This window comes from Ambystoma mexicanum, chromosome 2p (assembly GCF_040938575.1).
Source record: "Ambystoma mexicanum isolate Mex_15411 chromosome 2p, UKY_AmexF1_1, whole genome shotgun sequence".
Lineage (NCBI taxonomy): Eukaryota > Metazoa > Chordata > Amphibia > Caudata > Ambystomatidae > Ambystoma > Ambystoma mexicanum.
The window spans coordinates 340,160,426-340,182,036 of NC_090923.1; the positions used below are offsets into that span (position 1 = coordinate 340,160,426).

Genomic DNA, 21,611 nt, shown 5'->3' on the forward strand with positions numbered 1-21,611 from the left:
ACACATTGAATAGAGCAGCACCCTTGCTGCCTAAAGCAGGAGGACCACCGGTGTCCCAACATGTCCACACCCTGTTCTGAAGTAAGTGGAGGGGTTTTCATGTCTGATTGTTGCTCCATTTACTCACCATCCCGTTACCTCCCATTCCTACTCTGAGGTCAACCTCTCCGTTCCATAGCCTCTGTGTGCCTCCTCTTGCTTACGCTCTTTCTCCCTACTCGCCCGCTCCACTTGAACCCACTGCCCATAACAACCAAAGCCAGCCCGACTGTGGATCTCTTCAAAGCTATGCTTCCATTTCACTTACTTGATAAGGAGGGAGCACCCCCTGCCTCTTTCCCGCCATTCTCGCCACCTGACCCCACCACTGCCTCCAGTGATGCTTAATAATGTAATTGTGTGTATTAATAATTACTCCTTTAGTTTGAAGAGCCTGCCCCCTAAGGTTGCCTGTTTTCGTGTATGTATTGTTTCTGTTTGTTTTGCCCCAGGTATATGTCCTAATTTTTTAATATCCTCTGTAAGCTGGCTCACTACTTGTTCTCATCTTTGTGCTTTTGTACAGGCACACTTTGTGGGAGTGCTTCCGCTTTAAATGTTATTCTAAGTCATTTCTGATCGAAATTAACATCCCAGTTCTTCAAATAAATACAAATATGCTACTGCAGCCCTATAGTTATTTTTGCTTTCTTGATTTTCAAAGCAATAACGTATAGAGTTACTATTTTGTTAAGGAAACGCAAATGCCGTACTGCGAAATCAGAATTTACTAGTACTTTACTACTGTGATGAGCAGAAAAGAGGAGAAAGGAGAAAGAGGGATTGTGTTTGTAGGACCTTTTTGTGTGCTGTGTCCTTCTGTGATTGGCTTTTCTGGGGGGTAATGACTCTCTCTAGCTCTTAAGGAGCTTCCGTTACAGATTTCTCCTATCGGACTGTGAATGTTAAACATGGAAATATTTTCTTTGCTGCTAGGCGAGTAAATATAGAAGATGATGCATAATATGAAGCCTTCCATCGTGACATAAAATAGTTTGTACTTCTTTTATTGTTATAATTTTTTTAGTATATGTTTTTTATTTTTTCCCACATTGAAAACATTTCAACATCAATTTCATGGTCGTATGTGCCACTCCCCAGCCCAAAGAGTGCAAATATCTGTTATTTTGTAAATATTGCAGTTGTCATTTATCACAAAAACGTTTCCCCCATGCAAGGTTGTCCCATCATGACACCTACATATTCAGTGTCACCTTTCCATTTACTCTGAACATGTTGTTTGCTTTGTAGTGGGTGTCCGCTTCACTGTTTTTAGTATTTCTTTATAAAAGGCAGCCTTCAGAGTCAATACTGCACTTTGTGTCCTGTAGTAGGGCTGTTAAACTCACGATTTCTTAACTGTCCCATGCTTTAATGGCCTATTGCATCTCAGTGCCTCTTGGCCTCGCGCCCACACCCACTAGTGAGGCCAAAAACCTTGGGATCATCTTCGACTCCTATCTCTCCTTCTCACACATTTCTGACATCTCAAAAAAGTCGAACCATCAACTACACCTCCTCAGAGGCACTCTACCTTTTCTCACTTTCCCCCAGCGGCTCACTGTCTCCAGAGCCCTTGTTCTCTCTAGGCTGGAATACTGCAACAGCCCCGTCCTCAACCTTCCTGCTTCTGCCCTGCACCCTCTGCAACTCATCCAGAACAGAACCGCGAGACTTATCTTTGGCCTCAAGCCCAGGGACCACATCTCTCCGGCACTGAAATCCATACTGGCTCCCCGCGGCTGCAAGGATCAAATTGAAGACCCTCTGCATTGTCCACAAGGCTTTCGGGGGCCTGGGACCTACTTATCTTCAACCTTGCCTTCCTAAATACTGTCCCTCCCGAGCCCTCTGCTCATCTACCTCCAACCTTCTGCGAATGAGCAGGTTCTCCAAGCAGAGATTTGTAGGGAGAACCCTTTCCTCAGCAGGCGCCTCCCCCTGGAACAGCCTCCCTGCCACCCTCCGTCTTGAGCCTTATATTATTAAGTTCTGGAAACTGCTCAAGACCGTCCTCTTCTCTTACTTCTCTTGCACCCTGCTAACATAGCTCTCTGCTCTTCCCTCTCTCCCTCCTTTCCACACAGCTCAATGACTGGCCGCTTGGTGTACCCCAGAGTCTCAGGTCCCAGGCACCCCTGCCAGTCCTTCTGTACTTGCCTCAGGGTCTTGCACCCCACCCACTCACTGCACTTGCAATAAATCCTGAGAGCTTCTCTCTCTGCACTTCCCCAGTCTCGACCGCCTGGATGCACTTGGTCCCCTGCCCCTCCCTTGTCCTGCCTGCACTTGCACTAGAGCACTGCCTGTAGATCTTTCTGTCCTTCCTTGACTCACATCTTAAAGTGCACTTGAAAAAAAAGCAGAATCGCCGTCAGGCCTATTTGTTGTATCTTAACTGTTAAATGTAGCATATTCACTTAATCTCGGAGCGACTGTTGTTTCCCCCCCCCCATGTTCCCACCCTCCTGAGCGCCTTGAAACACTTGCCTGTGTATAGGCGCTTTATAAATAAACAATAACCATACCATACCAGTGGGCATGGTTTGTCTTTTCCAGCGTATTGCTAAGCACGCCATGGCCGCTAGTAAATTTCATCTTTGCATTCATTATGTGGGCTTTAGGTTCTGGAGACTATATAAATAAGATTTTTTAAAGGATTCCTAGCTTTTACTTGCTCTAATCTGACACTTTACTCAAGACTGTTTATTTTTTACAGACTAGATCTTTGTTGGGTGTTTTCGAAGAAGATGCTGCTGCTATCTCCAGCTATGTCAGCCAGTTGTTTAAAGCGATGCAGAGAATTTATGATGCACAGGTACTCACTCCAGCTGATATTTTTATGATCTCTACAATAAGTTAATATTCTTTAATATCTCAACTTTGGCTCTCAGTTCTGCTGAGAGATCTTCACCAAGCTTTATAGAATGTATCAATTTGGTCTAGGATATTTTTATATCTTAAGGTTAAAATTCAGGGCTAATCTTAAATTAAATTAGCATTTTCACTTTTATTTCATGAGATACAATATTAAATATCGGATTGATTAAATGAATTTGCATTTGGTAAATGTATTTATTTAATTTTGTAACCTTTGCGATTGTATGTACCATGAACACTTTAGTTATCTGCTGATGAATTCAGTAATATGTGCTATAGTATGTTGCAACAATATGTTTGGTATTGTAGTTTTATGATTGTAGTAGTGTATTGCTGCTTCTGGATATCTTTTTATGTTCTTTTCCTGATTAGAATTACATTATTGAAATGGCCTTGATTTATCTTGTGTCCAATTCTTTATATAGTTACTTAAAGAGCACACCGTTATATAACCACAGCATTTTAATGTCACACGAGTGTCCGCTCTGTAAGGGGGGGGCCCCTCCTATGACTGGACCGAGACCGATATGTATCTGTGTCTTGTCTGGCCTGTTGAACAATGGTGAGGATGCTGCCTCTTTTATCCCTGTGACTGGAAGGGCAACCCCTTCCTCTGAGGGCACAGGAACCTCTCACGGGAGGTGTCAGTGGCAGATTGGAGCAGCCAGAAGGTAGAGGTGGGCTGAAGGAACGCTATTTTGGTTTTGGGGCTCTCTACTACATCATAATCCTTTTCCCTCCTGACCCGCCATTTACTGCAGGCAGGGCACTCTGGGTGTAATTTCAGAAGGCAAACGTCACTTGTTACAGCAGAATGGTCTGTACCTCTTACAGTAGGCTTGGTTTGGACCAATCCCCTGTGTCATTTTGCCTTTATAGAAAAGAGGCACACCCCTTTATTTAATTCAGCTTTGGACTCTTACAAGGACAAGAAGAATTCACTGGAACTTTCTTCATTAAACAGTCTATCCCAAAGTTCTTTATTAGGGAGGTGAGGACAGAAAGTATCCAAGGCAGAAGAGCACTCTAACCATCCCCAGGGAACATTGAGAGTGAACTGCTGTGTATCAAGGCCTCTCTGCGGGCTGCACTGGAAACAAGACTCTGTTCACTTGGCGAGGGGGAGGACAGTAGAATCGCTGGTAGATGCCAGCCAGGCTTCCAGTAGGAATGCAGAACAGAAGCACTCACCTTGTCCTGCAGCGTCCCTGTATTGGGACGCCCAGCAAACAAGAATCCCAGAAGCTGCTGGAATGCTGTTTCATCGCCTTGACATCTTCCAGCCGGGTTGATCATGCCCGACATGCTTCAAGCAGCCACAGGATAAGCAGTGCCGCTCTTGGCACTCCACATAAACTTCGGCCTGCTTGCGGAATGTTAAGCCATCCAAATCTATACTCGACCCATTGGAGCAGACTGAATAGTCTGAACCCGATTGTGTGCTTGAAATTGTGCGAGCCACTGACTTGAACGCTGAGACCCGCCAGTCCCACATGCCGACTCAACTCGGCAGAACTTTCTCACTATCAACTCAACTAGTGCCCCAAACCGTTGGAAGACATCGTCTCACCCACTCAACCCATTAGGAGCCCACACAGTTGAACCGACTCATATCCTACTTCCGATGGGATTGCATTGTCTCGGCGTGGCTTGACAGCGGCAAAAGTGCCTAGAAACCCAGCTCGACACTGTCTAGCACCAAAGACCAGAATAAAGGTACTGTGAATGTGCCTTGTCCCTCTGGTCCACTATTAAGCCCTCTTCTCTATCTTTTTTTCAAACACATATTCTTGAACAGTGACATTGTTGCCAATCTACTGCCTGAACACTCCTGCTGCCCTCTCGCAAAAAGCCTTTCGCAAATGCCTGCATTCTGTTTCTTTTACAGTGGTGAGATTTTCTACTGTTTCCAGATTGCTTGATTAAAAGACTATATAATCGAAGACCTTTTATCCTAGAACCACTGTACTTAAGAAGTCTGGGTTGCTACTGCCATCAGCTCGCACCCCTCTGGAAGATATTGCCTGCCTTTTGTTAGGTTAAGAATTGGTGCAGTCACACTGTGTGAGACTACACAACACTTATCTGCTTGGTATTAGGTAACCCACCTTTCGGTATGGGTCTGTACTACACACGTTGATAGTGTGACTGAGCAGTCAGGCCGATCTCAAGAGGGGTAAATGTGAGCTTTAGAGCTGTACAAATGAAATCCGTAAATACAAGTAGCCAAGTTACACTTACTCTCACGGTTTCAGTTGTAAATATTTTTATTTAACACCAATTTTTAAATAAGCGTTATTTAAAAAGGCAATTGATGTAACAATGTAAATATACTTTAAAATTACTTTTCAGAATCAAAACAAGTTGGTGGATAATCTTTGGATCTGCTTCTTACACAATTCCAACACCCTGAGGTGACTTCAATCACAAGGATAGGAATGGCATTTATATATCACGCTAGTTATACTTTGCAGAAAGGAAAGGTTTAGGAAAGGAAAAAGGTTAAACAGTTTCTCAGTGTTAGGCAGAATCCTGTGCAGTTCCCTTAGGGAACACTGCGAAAAGATTAAGACTACAGAAGTAAGCAGTAAACCCAATTGGTAGCAGTCTGCAGCACCCAGATTTACCTGGTAGCTGTGGCTGAGCAGTCAGACTTCTCTCAAGAAGAGTAGGGCAGTATATAGAGCATACACAATAGGGCTAAAAACACAGTAGAGCAAACAAACACTGACCAGAGCTTTGTATAAAAAGTATAGAATTATTTATTTAAAACACACTTTAGGCAGTATACTAGCACTCTAAATCAAAAGCCAGTTAAAACACAGTCAGGTAAAGTATACACACCTCCCTTAATAACTATTAGACAAGTCAGAATTAAAACACCACGATTTGTTAAACAGATGTGAGCTCATAACCCGATGGCACTCCAATAGTTCAGTTAAAGGGAGAGAAAAAGACAGAGCATAGACATAAAATAGGTCCCAACACTTTTAAAAGTTCTCAGCAAGGGAATAAAGGCAGTATAGACTGTAGAGCCAAAGTTCATAGGCCAGGCCCAATTTAAAGGGAGCAAAGCGAAATGTGCCCAGGATCACACGGTTTAAAATGCACTAAAAGTCTTTGCAGAATGTTCAAAAGAGGTTGGGGTGATTCAAGAAGGTAAAGGTAGAAGGTCTGGGGACAACCCAGTTGGCAAACCAAGGATTTAAGGGTCAACTTGGGCAAACCGAAGAAAGGGAGGCCAGGCAGGATACAGTACCTTAAACAGAGAGGAAGCTCCAGCGGTGGCAGTTGTTCCTGGCAGTGGTTGCAGTTCGTTGTTTCGACCAGGCGAAGAGAGGATTTTGTCGAGGAGGAAACGTGGAGTCATTGCACTGCACAGCGATGAAACCAGCTGTGGAGTTCGTCAATAAAAGGAGCGTTCCTTTATTCGCGGTCAAAGTGGTGAAGCTTGGCTATCTGGCCGCCGGGGTGCTTGGCACGGGCGATTCGACCAAGAGACGTCTTTGAAAGGCGAAAAGGGCGAACTGGTTGGTCCCACCAGCTCAGAGGAAGAAGACTCGTCCAGCAGAAGATCTTCTCTTGTCGTCGGGAAAGTGGTGAGGTTGTTGCAGCAGGGCTCCAACGGTGGTGTCGTCGTTGCAGATGGCTCAGCTTCTTCCCTCTTCGGATTCTTAGGTCCTGTGGTGACTTCTGAAGTTCCAGTCCCAAAGGCCCTGCTTTTATGCAGAAAAACCCCCATTCAACAGCCTAGCTGTCACTCAAACATGCTAAGTGGTGAGCCGGGCGGCTCACCACTGGCCCAATCAGAACAGAGTGCGACTTGAGTTGCTAATGCAACGCAGTCCAGGGTGCCAATTCCCCTCCCCACCCATCCTGTGGAACCCAGACAGAGTGGCACCATTTGGAGGGCTTCTGTGGAGAAGCCCGCCAAAAAAGTTGAACAAAGGGCTCCACCTTGGTCAGAGTTACAGAGACCGACACGAACGCCATTTTAGAAAAGAGTTCTGACAAAAACCGTGAATTTAATATTAAGTAAAACATTGCACCAAAAAGCGGTGCGTTTAAAATCAATAGGAAAATCCCATAGAGAATATTCTGGTGGAATATTTCGCGTGGTAACCACTGCCACAAGCCAGAAACTCGACAAGGGGGGACTGGACAGTGCCCCCTTGAAAACAGACCCAGGGGAAATATATGATGGTTTGTACTGGTTCTGTTCACAATTTAGGACTAGTAAAGTCAAAGGTGACTTTACATGCCCTGGGAGACAGTAGTCAGTCCCAGGGTATATAGTCTATGTTTGGGGGTCACTATGACACCCCTGTGTTACTGCACTGAGGGTGCTGTGTAACACACACATACAAAATAGATGATACCCTATGGAGTAGAAAGAAAACCCCATAGCCCATAAGCACACAAAGAGTCAAAGACACTCAAATCATGCCTAAGAGTGGGAGGAAAAGAGTCTCACTCTTAGCAGGAGAAAAAAACAAACCCCAAAAATCCAGCAAAGCTGCTGGGGGACTCACTAGGTTTGGGAAATTAGCCTTATAAGAGTATTCTCCCTAACACTCAGTATATGTGAGGACAACCAAATCTTCCAATGAAATCTAGATAAGCCTTTCCCAGCAGTAACAGTTTACGCTAAGCTACCACCTATGAGGGACACACAATATCAGTCGATGGACTAGAAGAGTCCGCAGGGAGCCAGGACAGCCAAAGTCAATTGGAGCACAGTCTATGGATCTGAGGCACATCTTAAATCAAAGTAAAGAAAATCCTCATTTTAGGCTACCCTCGGCCTCCTCTTCCCCTTCCCTCATCTCTGACTGTCTTTCTGCTATCCAGGAATGGTGTGCTGCCAACAACCTCTGCCTTAATGCCAGTAAGACTGAGATTCTACTTATCGGCACAGCCACTCACTCCTTCCCTGCAGCTCTCTGGCCAGCCTCCCTTGGCCCTCTTCCTGCTCCTACCTGCAAGGCAAAAAAACCCGGGATCATCTTCGACTCCACACTCTTTCTCTCCTCACATATCTGACGTCTCTAAGAAGTCACACTACCAGCTACACCTCCTCAGAGGTATCCTTCCTTTCCTCTCCTTCCCCCAGAAGCTCACTGTCTCCAGAGCCCTGGTTCTCTCGAAGCTGGACTACTGTAACAGCCTCTATCTAAATCTTCCTGCCTCTACTCTCCGCCCTTTGCAACTCTTCCAGAACAGGACTGCGAGACTTGTCCTTGGCCTCAAGCCCAGGGACCGTATCTCTCCAGGCCTGAAATCGCTACACTGGCTCCCAGTGGCTGCGAGAATTAAGTTCAAAACCCTCTGCATTGTCCACAGGGCCTTCTGGGGTCTTGGCCCAAAATACCTTCCACTCTCTCTTCCTAAATATCTTCCTTCTCGAGCCCTTTGCTCATCCACCTCCAACTACCTCAGGGTCAGCCGCTTCTCCAAGCAACGAGCTGGGGGTAGATCTCTCTCCGCAGCAGGGGCCTCCCTCTGGAACAGCCTTCCTGCCTCCCTGAAACTTGAGAAGAACCATCTCTGGTTCCGGAAGCACCTCAAAACCTTCCTCTTTGCCTCCACTTTCTCTCCCTCTCCCCCCTGCTAAATCATTGAACCTGCACTGAATCTGCAACCGGGCCACTCACCGATCTCGGTCCTTGGCCCAGCCACTCTACCCTGCACTGCCTACCTGCACTACGGGACTGTCTCTGTATCCTACTGCCCCTTCTCCCGGCACTTACCTTGCACTTGCCACCAGCTGGCCCTATTATTTATCTTGTATTCTACTAACCATGTACTGCACTTTCCCCTCTCCCCTTCCCCTTGCACTTTTCCCAGTCCCCTTACCCTTGCACTTGCGCGATCTGAATGACACCTGGCCTAGTAGGATTGTTGTCTGTCTCCCCCCCCCCCCTGCCTTGGAAGGCCGTATGCAGCTACAGGCTCTTTTCGGTTCAGCTGCACTTTGCGTTTTCCGCACTTGACAAACAGCACCGTTGTGGATCTCGGATACCGGTTGGGCTTCCTTCACTACTTGCGTCCTGCACCCTGGTGAGGGTAATCTGAATCTGGTCGTCCTGCTTCTGGAGGGCCTTTGGGAGACTCCTGGAGCTTCTAGCCGGATTCGTTACTGCTTCAGATGTTTCACTTTACTACGGATATTCGACCCCTGGCATTGGGCTTCCGAAGACAACGGAGAGGCACAGCAAGTCGGGGGTGATGGTTCAGTGGAGTTTTTCTCGGTGGCAGGGCTTCACCGGGCAATTCAAAGGTCCAGGAGGATGCAGCAAGCTTTGTTCACGGTTTCGTCAGGTGTTTCTCCCAGTGATCTACTCTGCCTCTAGTCCCAAAACCCTCGCCTTATAAGCAGGTTTCTTCCATTCATGCACAGCCTAGGCTGTCAATCGCACAGTAGGGTGGTTGTCCTGAAAGTACAGCCAGCCAATCAGGACTAGTTGCATTCAGGCATTCCTAGAGACAAAGGACAGGGGAGTTTCGGGAACCTCCCCCACATCCTGCCCTTCCAGATACACTGGAGCCACTGGCAGGCTTCAGGGCTGAAGCACGTCAAAGGCAAGACAAACAAAGGGCTAAAATCTGTCTCAACGCACACAGTAAAACCCAAGAAAGACCTCGCAAACAGAAAATGGTGAAAAAAGAAGACAGGGGCCATTTTGAAACGATGGTCACCCATGGGTGCTGTACTGCAGCTGAGGGTTGAGCCTGCGGTCGAAAAGCACAATGGTAGGAAAAAGTAAACCACTGCCACCAGCCATTTAAAGTAGTGAGGGTAACATGAAAATGTTACATGAGATTGCAGGATAAGGGGCTACTAGGCAACCTCCCAGCACTCCCCTTAAGATGGTATGTGCTGGACCTACAAAGGGAAAAGGTAAGTAAAGTCAATTTCACTTTACTGTTCTTGGTAACTGTAATTCACCCAAGAAAAGGTAGTTAAACCTTATGAGAAATCTACAAGGATTTCTCTGTGACACTGCAATGAAGGTGCTGTGTGTCACCATACAAAAAGCAGATGCCTATGGAGTTTGTCAGACTCCAAAAACAGTGAAAACACAAAATCCAAATCAGTTAAAAACACAGGAGTGAGAAAAAGGTCTCTCACTCGAGGGTTAAAATAAAGTCCCAAGTCCAGCAAAAGAGCTGAGTGTCTCTAAGGTTGAAGGGAATTGGCACAGAAATGAGATTGCTCCCTAACACCTTTTGGCGTGCATTACCAAAAGAGGCGAAGGAGGTATACCTTTCAAGCTGGACCTGCTTCGACTTGGGTCCACTGCTGGTTTAAAAGTGGTGTGGGGTGGAGTTTAGCCACTACTCATCCCTGTACTACTGCAGCGCAATAGTCACTTTTGTCACAGGAAGAACCTTACCCAGCTGAAACTGGATACCATTCAGTCGGGGAAGGCTTTGTGATTTGTGAGCCCGACCTTACATGGGCAAAACGGTAAAATGTCTGTTCCTGCTGTGGAACTCTTGCAATAAGAACCCCAAAATACATTGCCAGGTCACCGGGTTGTACAAAAACCAGTTACTCTTGTTAATGGACCAAATGGCTATTAAGGAGGTAAAAGGCTACTTGCAGCCTGATAAAAGCAGTAAAAAATACTGGGCAGCTGCCAGCCTAGTACATTTTTTAATACACTTCCTAGGCTAGAGAACTCTCCTGGCGAGAAAATGGGGCACTCGGCCGTACCCTTGGCATGGTAGCCTTTTGGGCTACGTAGGGCAGCAATTCAAATGCGAGTTGCATTTGTTAGGGAGCTTTTTAAAAAGAGGTCTCACTGATGTGAAAAGTGTATCAAGTGCCAGCACAGATTAAGCACACACATGACATTTGCACAGTGTGAACATTACCAACATTCTATGTCGTGAAAGGGACTATTTTAAGTGTTAAGACCATATGACCGTTCAGGTTTGTTCTGACAACATGATAAGATTGTTCTAAAGTCAGTCGCACTACAAAAACATCTGGAGAAAAAACAATGCATATAATTATTTGTGGTTGTGCTCCACCTCCAAGCCTTTACCATCAAGCATAGAATCAAATGAATAGTCCAAGCTTGGTTTTCCTATACATTCTGTATGCTATGTTCTTTTAGTTAAGTGTATATGTATGAGACCCCTTAAGCACCAGCCTCTTCTAATTTTGCTGCATGCATATCCCTTATAATTTCACAAAGACTCCTTAAAATATCATTGATCCTCTTTACTCATGCAGAGGTTATGAGCATTTAAGACAAACAAGTGAGTTCGCAAAAGAGGCCAAGTTATTTACAATGTCTTTTTCGATATATAATAGAGGGTACCCAACAAGAGATCATGCACTTGCTCAGGAAAAACCATCCTTTTATTCAATAAAATTGATATGAAATGACTTCATTGTTTGAATATTCCCTGAGGCAATTACATTTCCCCAAGATTCTGTTCACCTTACTATACTTTGGTGTTGAACCTCTGTTAGCGTTGCACCTACAGAATTTCTTTTGTTGTATGTTTACTCCTCTCTAAACCCATTCTCTCTTTTGAATGTATTATGCTTGTGCTGAGGATCTTCCACTAAGAACAGCTGGTTGTGTTTTCTTTGCAGATTATAACCTATTGGGAATCACCAGCATTAACGTAGTTTTGTTCCTTGTAATAGTACCAATGAAATGCATGACGTCCGTGGCATGATACGCTTTAGGACTGGGGTCATATACTAATCTCACTCCAGTCCTGGAGTAGATGATGGAGGGTGATTTAGGACCAAGGTGAACAAAATACTGTTCCACCAAATTGGGTGTATTAATGTGGATGTTTGGATTGATGGATGGATGAATGAGTTTGATTTCAATAAATAATACCAAATGGAAAGGCCTTAATTGAAGCAAGTTTCAGTAGTCCAACACTGCCCTTGTGCCCTGACCTCTTTGTCATGGTTTTGAGTTTTGACAACATGAAGTAATTCCACCCACCACCTCCTTTTGTAATTGCAGGTCCTATCCTAGTATCCTGAAGACCATATTGCCTTTACTCCTAAACATCCCTTCCCTCATCTCTATAAAATGTAACCTTCTATGTCAAGACCAGAGGTGAGCATTATGCTTCAACTTCTTTTTTTCTTACTCTTCAGCAGTTTTAAATCTTGAAACTTTCTCGTTTTTCTTAAACAAAAATGAAGGTACTTTAGGGAACTAAAAGTCCCTGTTAGTCCCATCACTCTTGAATTTCCTTCCAGTCTTCCTCTTCCTGGACCTAGCCTCTCACTTACTCAGGACTCGCAAAATCTACTAGCCCACCTGCATTGGCGAGTAGATTCTATGAAGGGCGAGTACCATTTGCATGGGACTCTACCTCGCTGGCGACTATGGGGATGTTTGAAACGTTTACTTGACATTTACTACAAACCAACTTTGTTTGCAGTAGCTGGCAAATAAAATGCTCACTGTGCATTGCTGGCCTTTTGGATGGCAGCATTGCACCAAATCTGAAATGTGCTTATGGTGACGTGCTTCATTTTACAGAAAACACTGGTAAATATTTTGTCACCATGGGGCAGGTGCATTTCTCTGAGGTTGAGCATGTAAACTAAGGAATGCGCCTTCCATGTCTAGTGGGATTTTTACAAATTTGCAAGGCCCGTTCCTGTCTAGGTCCTTTCCTCTTCTTTTTATGCTCTTCAGATGAGAAGTCGCTCTTGCCCGCAGAGCATTGCATGCCGTTTAATTTGTACTCTAAAATACATATGTACGTTTTATTTTAGCATGTGACCGTCAATAGGATCCTGTTGTAGACATGAGAACTAATTGGCACCATGTGGTGTGCGTTCGTGACATCTCTCGAGAATGTTTAGCAGGGAACGCAACACAGCGTTATTGCAAGCAGGTCCTGTACTCGTATCCAAGCATGTTCGGGGGCCTGCTTGTCTTCTTGGGCGCATTGGAGCTCCTGCCCTCTCAAGGCATAGTTTCGGAGCCACGTGTCTGCGCGTACGCAGGTTGCACGCGCCAAAGTCGCTGATAAGAGCAAAGAGCAGTAAGCTTTACTGGCCTGGAATCTTGCATTAGACATGCTTGTGCAAGATATAGCCGAGCTTCCAAGCGACACAGGAGCTCAGAGTTCGGACTCTAAAAGCGCTAGGGAACGTGGCAATGCACGTGCCCTAAACTACATCCTGGTGCAGCCAAACGTGGCATTCAGTCTGCAAGGTCACCAACCAGCACAGCATTTCACTCCATCTCCAGCACAAAGGCTAACATTATAACATTGATCATTGAGGAATATTCATAAGTGAGGACTGCCAGGAATGCGTAGAACCAGAAAGCGACCTGGCGCTCGGTTTCAAGAAAATGCTGGGAGACTCGCTAATGGAGGCTCAGGGGGTTAATACCCTACAGGAAAGATTGGATACTCTGTCACTCTGGGTAGACTTACTACTGTACCCTAGAAGGGTTTCCAAAGCGAAGAACACTCCCATAGATGGCACCCAAAAACTCCACTAGTACTGTTTTCTTTATCGGTTGATGGTCGAGTCTACTCCCATCTTAGTTATAGGGCAGAATAGGAGTTTCTCCAACCCCAACATTATCAATAAAGGTTTTACAAATTGTATCCATTGTGTCCATGTCAATACGTGATACCATGCCTTCCCTACAAAAAAGACAATTGAACAATCTGTACTACAATGATCAATGAAGTCTCCCCTTTGCTAGTCACTAGATAGAATAGCTGAAAGGTTTGGAAATTGCTGAGAGTAAGGGAAGAATAGCCGTGCGCCCCAATATTACTGTGCGATTTTTCTGGGAGAAGGCTTTCAAATAAAATAACATAAGGGCGTTCGTCACAATCAAGACGAAATTAGTTAACAGTTTTCTTATTCACCGACACATTTTTATGACTCTAACTTGAGCATCTCTCCTCAGCAATGCCTTGGGATCCACAGAGAACGTCCCCTCCTGTTCATTCACCCTCCGATTAGAGTACCACACTCTCCAATTGAGTTGGCGAACACTCCAGATGAGACACAAATGGGGAGTAGTAAATCCTGATTCTACTCCTATGGAGGCTTTTGAGTTAACAGGTTGATAGACCTGCAATCCAGCAATAGGAGGATTCCTAAAAAATCAATTGAAAAAACTGTCAGTAAAATGACATAGAACGTGAAAAATATAACCTCATTCTTCAATTTACAGGTCAAATGTACATGGGACAATTAACAACAAAGACCAAAAATATTGAGAAAACAACGACGAGTGAGACCACAGCTCTCCAATTAGTTGCAATCTTTTGAATTCAGAATTAGTGAGAAGGGATGAGACGTCATCTCAGAATACCTGTTGCACAATATATCACTGAGTTCAACCTGGCTCATACTACATTGTGACTCTTGTAAGATAGTTAATAGAACCTAGGGCAAGGTGCTTTCCATGCAGTTAGGCGAATGCCTGTGTGTTGTGCCTATAATTACATGATGCATTGCCATGTTAACAGGATTATGGGTAACCTGTGTGCATAACAGGCACTAATTTCATATTTTTTATGTGTATGTGGAGGCTTATTAATTTTGTGCGCAATCTGCACAAATTGAATGTTTGCTCAAAATATGCAGAGGGTGGTTATTGGTGACCTCCCCATACATGGGTGGCTGATTTCTTTCTGTGAAGCCTGTATGCAAAGGGCATTGTATTCGGATTCCCAATTAATCTGTGCCATATCAGCTATTTTTGTGGTGGATGAATCAATGTACTCACGGGAAATGGATGGTGATTAGAATTTCAATGATAACTGATGATAATGCCTGTTCAGCATGCTTTGGACGAGATGCTACATATATTCCGTAGCCTGCAGGACAGGGGAAACGTGATAACTATGCATTCATATGCTTGTGACTGAAAAATGAGGTTTATGCCTTGTTGCTACTTGGACAAAGATTTTATGGGAAGGCAATTTACCTTAAAAGCTGCTGTGGGTGTTTGGCCGGTAGGCTCACCCACGTAGTGTTGCTGCGATCGATCCGCCGTGCAGGACGAATACAATGAGGATCATCTGCAGGAATTAAGAGATTATCGACCTGAGTAAGGAGTCTGGGACGTATCAGTCAACGTAATAAAAGGGGCGCTCATTATGATGTGCCATAACTTACCTCCTAAAAAAGTTTAGGTGGAGAATTCTAACAGTTGAAAGCTCTGATGAGGCAGTCTGAGGCACTACCTTTTTGCATTTCTTTTAGGTGCTTTACAGTTGAAAGAATAGATGCCTTCAGGAGTCATTGGATTTAGTTTGGATGTACAATGTAGATTGATTACATTTGTCTTTCTGGCATTGATGGAATAAATGACTGGGGGGGGAGGGGTACGGGAGAGGGGGGCTGTCGAAAAATCATCACATTTTTAATTTCATTTCCAAGTGTATGAAAATTTGAGCACTATGTTTGTGCCTTTTTTTAATTTGTAGCTTCCTGAACCTGTATCTTTTTATAACGCAGGTTGTTTTGGCCAAACTTAATTTAGGAAACAATTCTGTATGTTTTGAAGCACAGCATTTACTGAGACACCCCCTGAATATTGTGGTGTTTTTAGATCCAAGGCACAAATAAAACTTAAATGGGGCCCCTCATTCGAGTTTCAACAAGTGAGAAAATATTGTGCACAGTAAAGTTGTGTATTTTCTAAGTTTGTCATTTTTTTCCCTTCTTTTTATAGCAATTTTCAACTATATTTTTAGACCTTGTAGAATTGCACATCTTTTTAAGCACAAGGTTAAATATGCTCTACTCTCAGAGATGGGGATTGGTGTAAGTTTTGGTATTTGGTGAATGAGCTTTTGCAAGCAAATTATAACTAGGCATACTATCACGGAGCCCCATTGGGTTGAATATGTTTAAGTATTGTATAACAAGACCCTGGCTCCTGAAGTAGCAAACCCATCAGTCAGCGTGTGGTTTCCAGCGATGGTTTGGTGCTGAGGACCTATTAAAAATGATATTAAATTTGAAATCTTCCAGGGCGCCTGGGCCCGATGGTGTTCCTAACTTGGTTGTTAAAGCATTTCCAACCTATTGGGCAAACCTTCTGCAGGTTGCTTTTAAGAAAAAAGTACCGTCCGGCATGATTCCGCCAAGCTGAACAAAAGCTAATTTAATCCCTGTGTTTAAAAAAGAACTACCATTTGCTGGCTCTTTCGGACTCAAAGATGTTTTCGATTTGTATTTATCAAAAACTGATTGAGTGGCAAATGGATAGGAATCTATTAAGTTGTCAGCAGATGGGATTTAGGAAGGGTTATGGAACACTGCACAATTTATGGGTTCTTTTATACCTGATTAGGAACACTTTGATAACTGAGAGTGCTAGGTTATATATCTGTTTGTTGACTATACTGCAGCTTATTTGTTTTTTTTTATGAAACATTTTTTATTGTTTTAAGCAACAATCGCAAAAACAAAGCAAAATAAGAACATGCATTTCCATCAATAAACAAATAACATTGAGTTTGGCTCAACCACAAGGAATCTTTGACGTGATAACCTCCATATGCTGCTCAAAGTCTCCCATTACATGCCAGGAGCCATTATGTCTCTCTCTCCTCCCGCTTCCCCCATATTTTAGAAGCTTTGGCAGGACAGCACCCCTTGCATTGTAAATCCTGCACTCCACCATGGCACATGTCTCTATATCTGTTGCCCATTGGTCCAGTGTTGAGGGTTCTGGGGCTCCCCATTTTTGTGTGATGTTACGTTTTATCAAGCCCATTGCCGTGGTCAGAAACAGATTTTCCCACTTGGTGGCATCAGTCTCGTCACACATGCCCAGGAGTAATAGCCTCAGGTCCAACGGTATGGTGCGGGCCAAGACCTTAGCTAGTTCATTGCAGCATATATTCCAAAAGCTTTGCATATGAGGGCATGCCCACAGAATATGTATAAAGGTTCCCTCCTCCTCCCCACACCGGAGACAGTTTGGGTTTGAGGCCCGTTTCCAACCATATAACATTGTCCTGGGATAATCTATTCGGTGCAAAATGTTCAACTGTATCAAGCGGATTCTAGAAGAGATAGCAATCTCCAGAGGATGCATTAGCACCTGAATCCAGTCCTCTGGATTTATCATTCCCACATATGTTTCCCATTTAGCTTTGAGATTATCTAGCTCAGGAGTGTCGAAGGAGGAGATAGCGTTATACAGGAGGGAGGGGCATCTGATGGGGGATGTATGCTGGAAGCATGCTGCGTTCTATGGGTGTGCAGTCTGGGATCGTAGTGCCTGCCGGTACATGTGTTCTTAAGGTGTGGGCCAGTTGTATATAATGGCATCGCACGGTACTCGGGATTTGGAATTTCAATTGCAGGGCATCGAAGGAGGCAATCCCATCCATAAAGACATTCCCAATTTTCGTAATACCAGTGCCTTCTCACCTAGGCCAGGGTTCGAGCTTCCCAGTCTCGGTCAGACTGCTATTATGCCACAGGGGTTGTGCAGTGGTTATCTTGCTCTTCCATCCTACGAAGTGTGTGCCTGCCTCCAGATGGTGATAATATGCGCTGTAGTTGTCGGCGGTAGGGGCCTCGGAAGAGGTTGATATAACACATGAAGCTGGTCTGTGTTATGGATAGTGAAGCTGGTCTGTGTTATGGATAGTGGCAATTTCGGCCCGTATGTTGGGCAGTTCCCGGTCTCCGTGGATCAGGTCATTGACCACTGCTAGCTGTGACACCCAGTAGTAGATTTGGAGGCGGGGCATAGTAAATCCCACCCTCCCAAATCGATCTTTGAAGCGATGTGGGGCTGTGCCCCTCCCCATTAGAGTTCCCTAAGGAGGGTGTAAACCCGGTCAAATTCGGAGTCTGGGATCTTGAGCGGAGCCTTCTGCAGGACGTGTAGGAATCTTGGAAGGGCCATCATCTTGAAGAGTGCAGCTCTGCCCATAAGAGTTAGGGGGAGGAGTTTCCAGTGGCGAACACCGCTGATGAGCAGGTCAATGATCGGCTGGAGGTTATGTGTTGCATAACTAGTCAGGTCACCAGATATCCAAATCCCCAAGTATCGCAAGCTGCGTTGTTTGATTTTTGTACGGGCAATCTTTGGGGGGGGTGGGGTAGCCTGCACTCCACCCTTTACTTGGAAAAAGACGGATTTCCCCCAATTAATTCTCAGTCCGCTGGACACACCAAAGTGAATGAGCATCTGTGTTCTTATGGTGCACGTCTGGACTGGGTCTCCCAAATATATCAGAAGATCGTCAGCGTACAGAGATGTCCTGTCCTCGTACACCTCTGTCCATCTGAATCCCGTCCAGATTGCGCTCTGGCGAAGCCACAAAGCAAGTGGTTCAATCGCGAGAGCGAAGAGGAGGGGGCATCCCTGCCACGTACCTCTACCAAGAGGGAGGGGTTGGGAGGGCCATATAATGGGAGCTCGTTCTAGTAAGAGATGGACGCGTCACGGGTTCATTCGAGTTGACTTATGTGGCATGAAGCCACATTGGTCTGGATGGACCAGGATGGAGATGACAGACTGTAGTCGGTTAGCCAGGAGCTTGGCCTGGATCTTGACTTCACTATTAATTAACAATATGGGCCTATAAGAGGCACATTGTTCAGGGGATTTGCCTGATTTGGAAATAACTACGATTGTGGCCTTACAAAGGTCTGGTGGAAGGGTGCCTTGATCTCTCTCGGGCACGGACAAACATTTTGCAGAGGGTGGATGCCATTTTTTTTTCCCCATCCAATTTTTTTTTTTTTTTTTTAAGGTTTCAACTGGGAATCCATTGGAACCCGGCGTTTTCCCAGATGGCAATTGTGCCGTAGCTTCATCGATCTCTGTCTCGGAAAGATCGGAGTCTAGTTGCGCCCTTTGTTGTTCCGATAGGTATGGCAGTGTAATATCATCTAGGAGGGAGGGGTCCAATGGGGATGTTGGGGCACGATACAGATCAGCGTAAAAATTGGCAAAGGCTTCCGCCATAGCGGAGTACGACTGGCACTTCTCATTTTGTGTGGTTATGATCTCCCTGACGTAGCATTGACCCTCCACCCTTTTTTTCCGAGCCAGGCCAGCATTTTGCCTGCTTTGTCCCCATATTCGTATATCCTTGCCCTAGAGTTCCAATGGGCATGTTTGCCATTGTCCAGCATCATGTTTCGGAGGCGCTCGCTGGTGCGCTTAGGGACCCATGGATCTCAGGGGTCGGATTGAGGATATATTTGGTTTCCCAATCGCTCATCTCCCTTTCTGCCTCCAATTTTTTTTGGAGTAGCTCTTTTCTTTTGTTCGCCGTCCAGTAGATTATTTCCCCTCTCGGCACCGTTTTATAGGCTTCCCATATAGTCGACTGCCTCTTCATTGATCTCAAAGTATTCGTTGGTTACTTCAGTGAGGCGATCAACAAAGTCAGAGACCCCAAGATGATAGTTAATCAATCTCTATGTTCTGGGGGGCGGTTACACCATGCATGCGCAATTCCACCCTCAATGGTGAGTGGTCCGAGATGCCGCGGGGAAGCAACTCTGCGGTCGTTACCCTGTGTAGTTCGGTGTTTGGGAGGAAGAGGTAGTCCAGCCTAGACAGGGAGCCGTGGGCTCCCGAATGAAACGACTATCCTTTAATACCCGGATGGAGTTCATGCCGTACATCACGGAGGCCCAGGGCAGATATAAATGTAGCCAGTTTTGTGGGGGTGTCCGGGTTTCGATGCCTAATGTGGGCGAGATCGATGGTGTTACACATGACATTGTTGAAGTCGCCCCCTAGAATCCACTTGTCGGGTTGATGCTTCGCCATAAGAGTGGGCAATTCGTCTAACAATTCCTCCCCCAATCCCGGTGGGGAGTACACCGAGGCAATAGCCAGCGTATCTCCCCAAAGCGTTCCCAGCTTTAGCACATAGCGGCCCCTAGGGTCTTGCTCTACGACCTGTGTAACAAACGGAACCCGCTTATGTATCGAGATCAGGGTGCCCCTGGATCCCATTGTGTAACCCGCGTGTAACGCGGAATGATAGTTGGTTTTTTGAAAGAAGGTGCAGTTTGACCCTGCTAGATGTGTCTCGGTTATCAGGGGAGTGTCTATTCAACAGTTGCGTAACAAGGTGTCTTTTGATCCCAGAGCCCATTCTATTTACATTCCATGTGAGCAGTTTAAGGGACCTGGCAGAGTTAACAGATGGTATTTGGGGATTTGCGGGTACCATTTACAGCGTGTATTGGAACATCTGCAGGATGTTGTAATCAAAGAGAAGGAATAGTGCCCGGCAGGTGATTACTACGGGGATGTGGTGCCATTGCGAGGTAGTATGAGGTATCGCATACAAAGTGGTGTGATTGATTCACCGTGTAAGTATGTGGTAGTCTAAAACCATCAGAGAAAAATGCAAACTCCCTCCCTCCCCCTCCGTCCCTATACTCCACCCCAACACGAAGTACCTGTCACCTGAACATTGCTGACACTCAAAAAACTAGGGCGTCAGCTTAACACTACCACAAAAACTATCTGTTCTCCGTAAAGAAACAACTCGCAACCAACCGGAAGTGTGGGGTATTTGGTGGTGGCTTTGTCGGCCACCGACATTGCAGTATGCTATTTAATTTTTTTAACTGTTTTTATTGGAATTTGTAAATTGTACAGTGCAGTTCACTTCTCAATCATAGACCTCGTTATACATTGCAGTATGCTATATATCGGAAAAGAGAGGATAAAGATAAGGCTGCAGTCCCCCGATGGGTATGATGCCCTTTTTAATACGGTGGTCATCAGGAGGGCTTAGCGTCTGCGGAGCAGTGGCATCCCGGGTCCAGTCTTAGCTGGTTCTAAGCCCAGTAAGGTCAAGGAGATGAGGATCGTTCATATATCAGTGTGTTGGGTCGCATCTTGCGAGTTCTGTTGCCGTCTCCAGCGTGTAGTTCTCTTTAGCTATCTCCCTCATGTGAAATTAACAACTCGTTGCCCCACTGGCGACTTAGGGATCCGGGTGGTGGCTCTATCGGTCTCTGGTTTTGTAGCTAGATCATTTGTTGGAGGGGAATGAGCATACATGAATCCCCAATCTTAAGGAGAGAGCGCCCCTCCCCTCCTCATTCCAGTCTGAGTCCAGGTCCAATGACTGTTGTGCGTTGGATGGGGGGGGATTTAGGGGGTTTTGAAGACTGTGTGTTGGGCCTGTTCCCCATGTGCATTGATGTGGGGTTTCTCTGAATACCACGGTCGTGTCTCCTTCATCACATATATCTACCACCTTATGGTTCAACATTTCCTTCTGCTTGCTCAGGCTATTGTTGTGGTATCGGATGACGTGGGGGTCGGCCTTGTCTTGATCTGTCGCAAGGCCTAGCTCCGAGACCCAGGCCTTGTGCGGTCCAGTCCCCCTCAATGTGGTTCTCTGCCCACCCCCAGGCCTCCTGTGGATCGGTGAAGTGTACCGTAGTGCCCCCGTGCTGTATCTTTAGCTGGGCCGGGAATAATAGGCCATATTTCACATTCATGGAATGAAGCTTTTTCTTTAGGTGCTCGAACGATTGTCTGGCCCGCTGGACCTCAGAGGTGTAGTCCGGAAAGAAGGCGATCCTTGCGGCTTTTGTACGTGATGGATCCTTTGGTCCAGGCCATTTGAAGTATCGCGTCCCTATCTCGATAATTCAAGAGTTTTGTAATGACCGTCCTAGGGGGTGCTCCGGGTATCGGCCTGTTCGC

The 21,611-nt window shown here is 45.5% G+C and overlaps 1 protein-coding gene across 2 annotated transcripts in view; it reads left to right on the top strand.

Moving 5' to 3' along the window:
* The window catches only part of APPL1 (adaptor protein, phosphotyrosine interacting with PH domain and leucine zipper 1), an 820,938-nt gene that overhangs the window by 43,248 nt on the left and 756,079 nt on the right, over positions 1–21,611 (top strand). For both annotated transcript variants that reach the window (XM_069643674.1, XM_069643675.1), the window contains exon 2: positions 2,759–2,857. In XM_069643674.1, the coding sequence (XP_069499775.1) occupies positions 2,759–2,857 (99 nt within the window). The remainder of the gene's footprint in view (positions 1–2,758; positions 2,858–21,611) is intronic.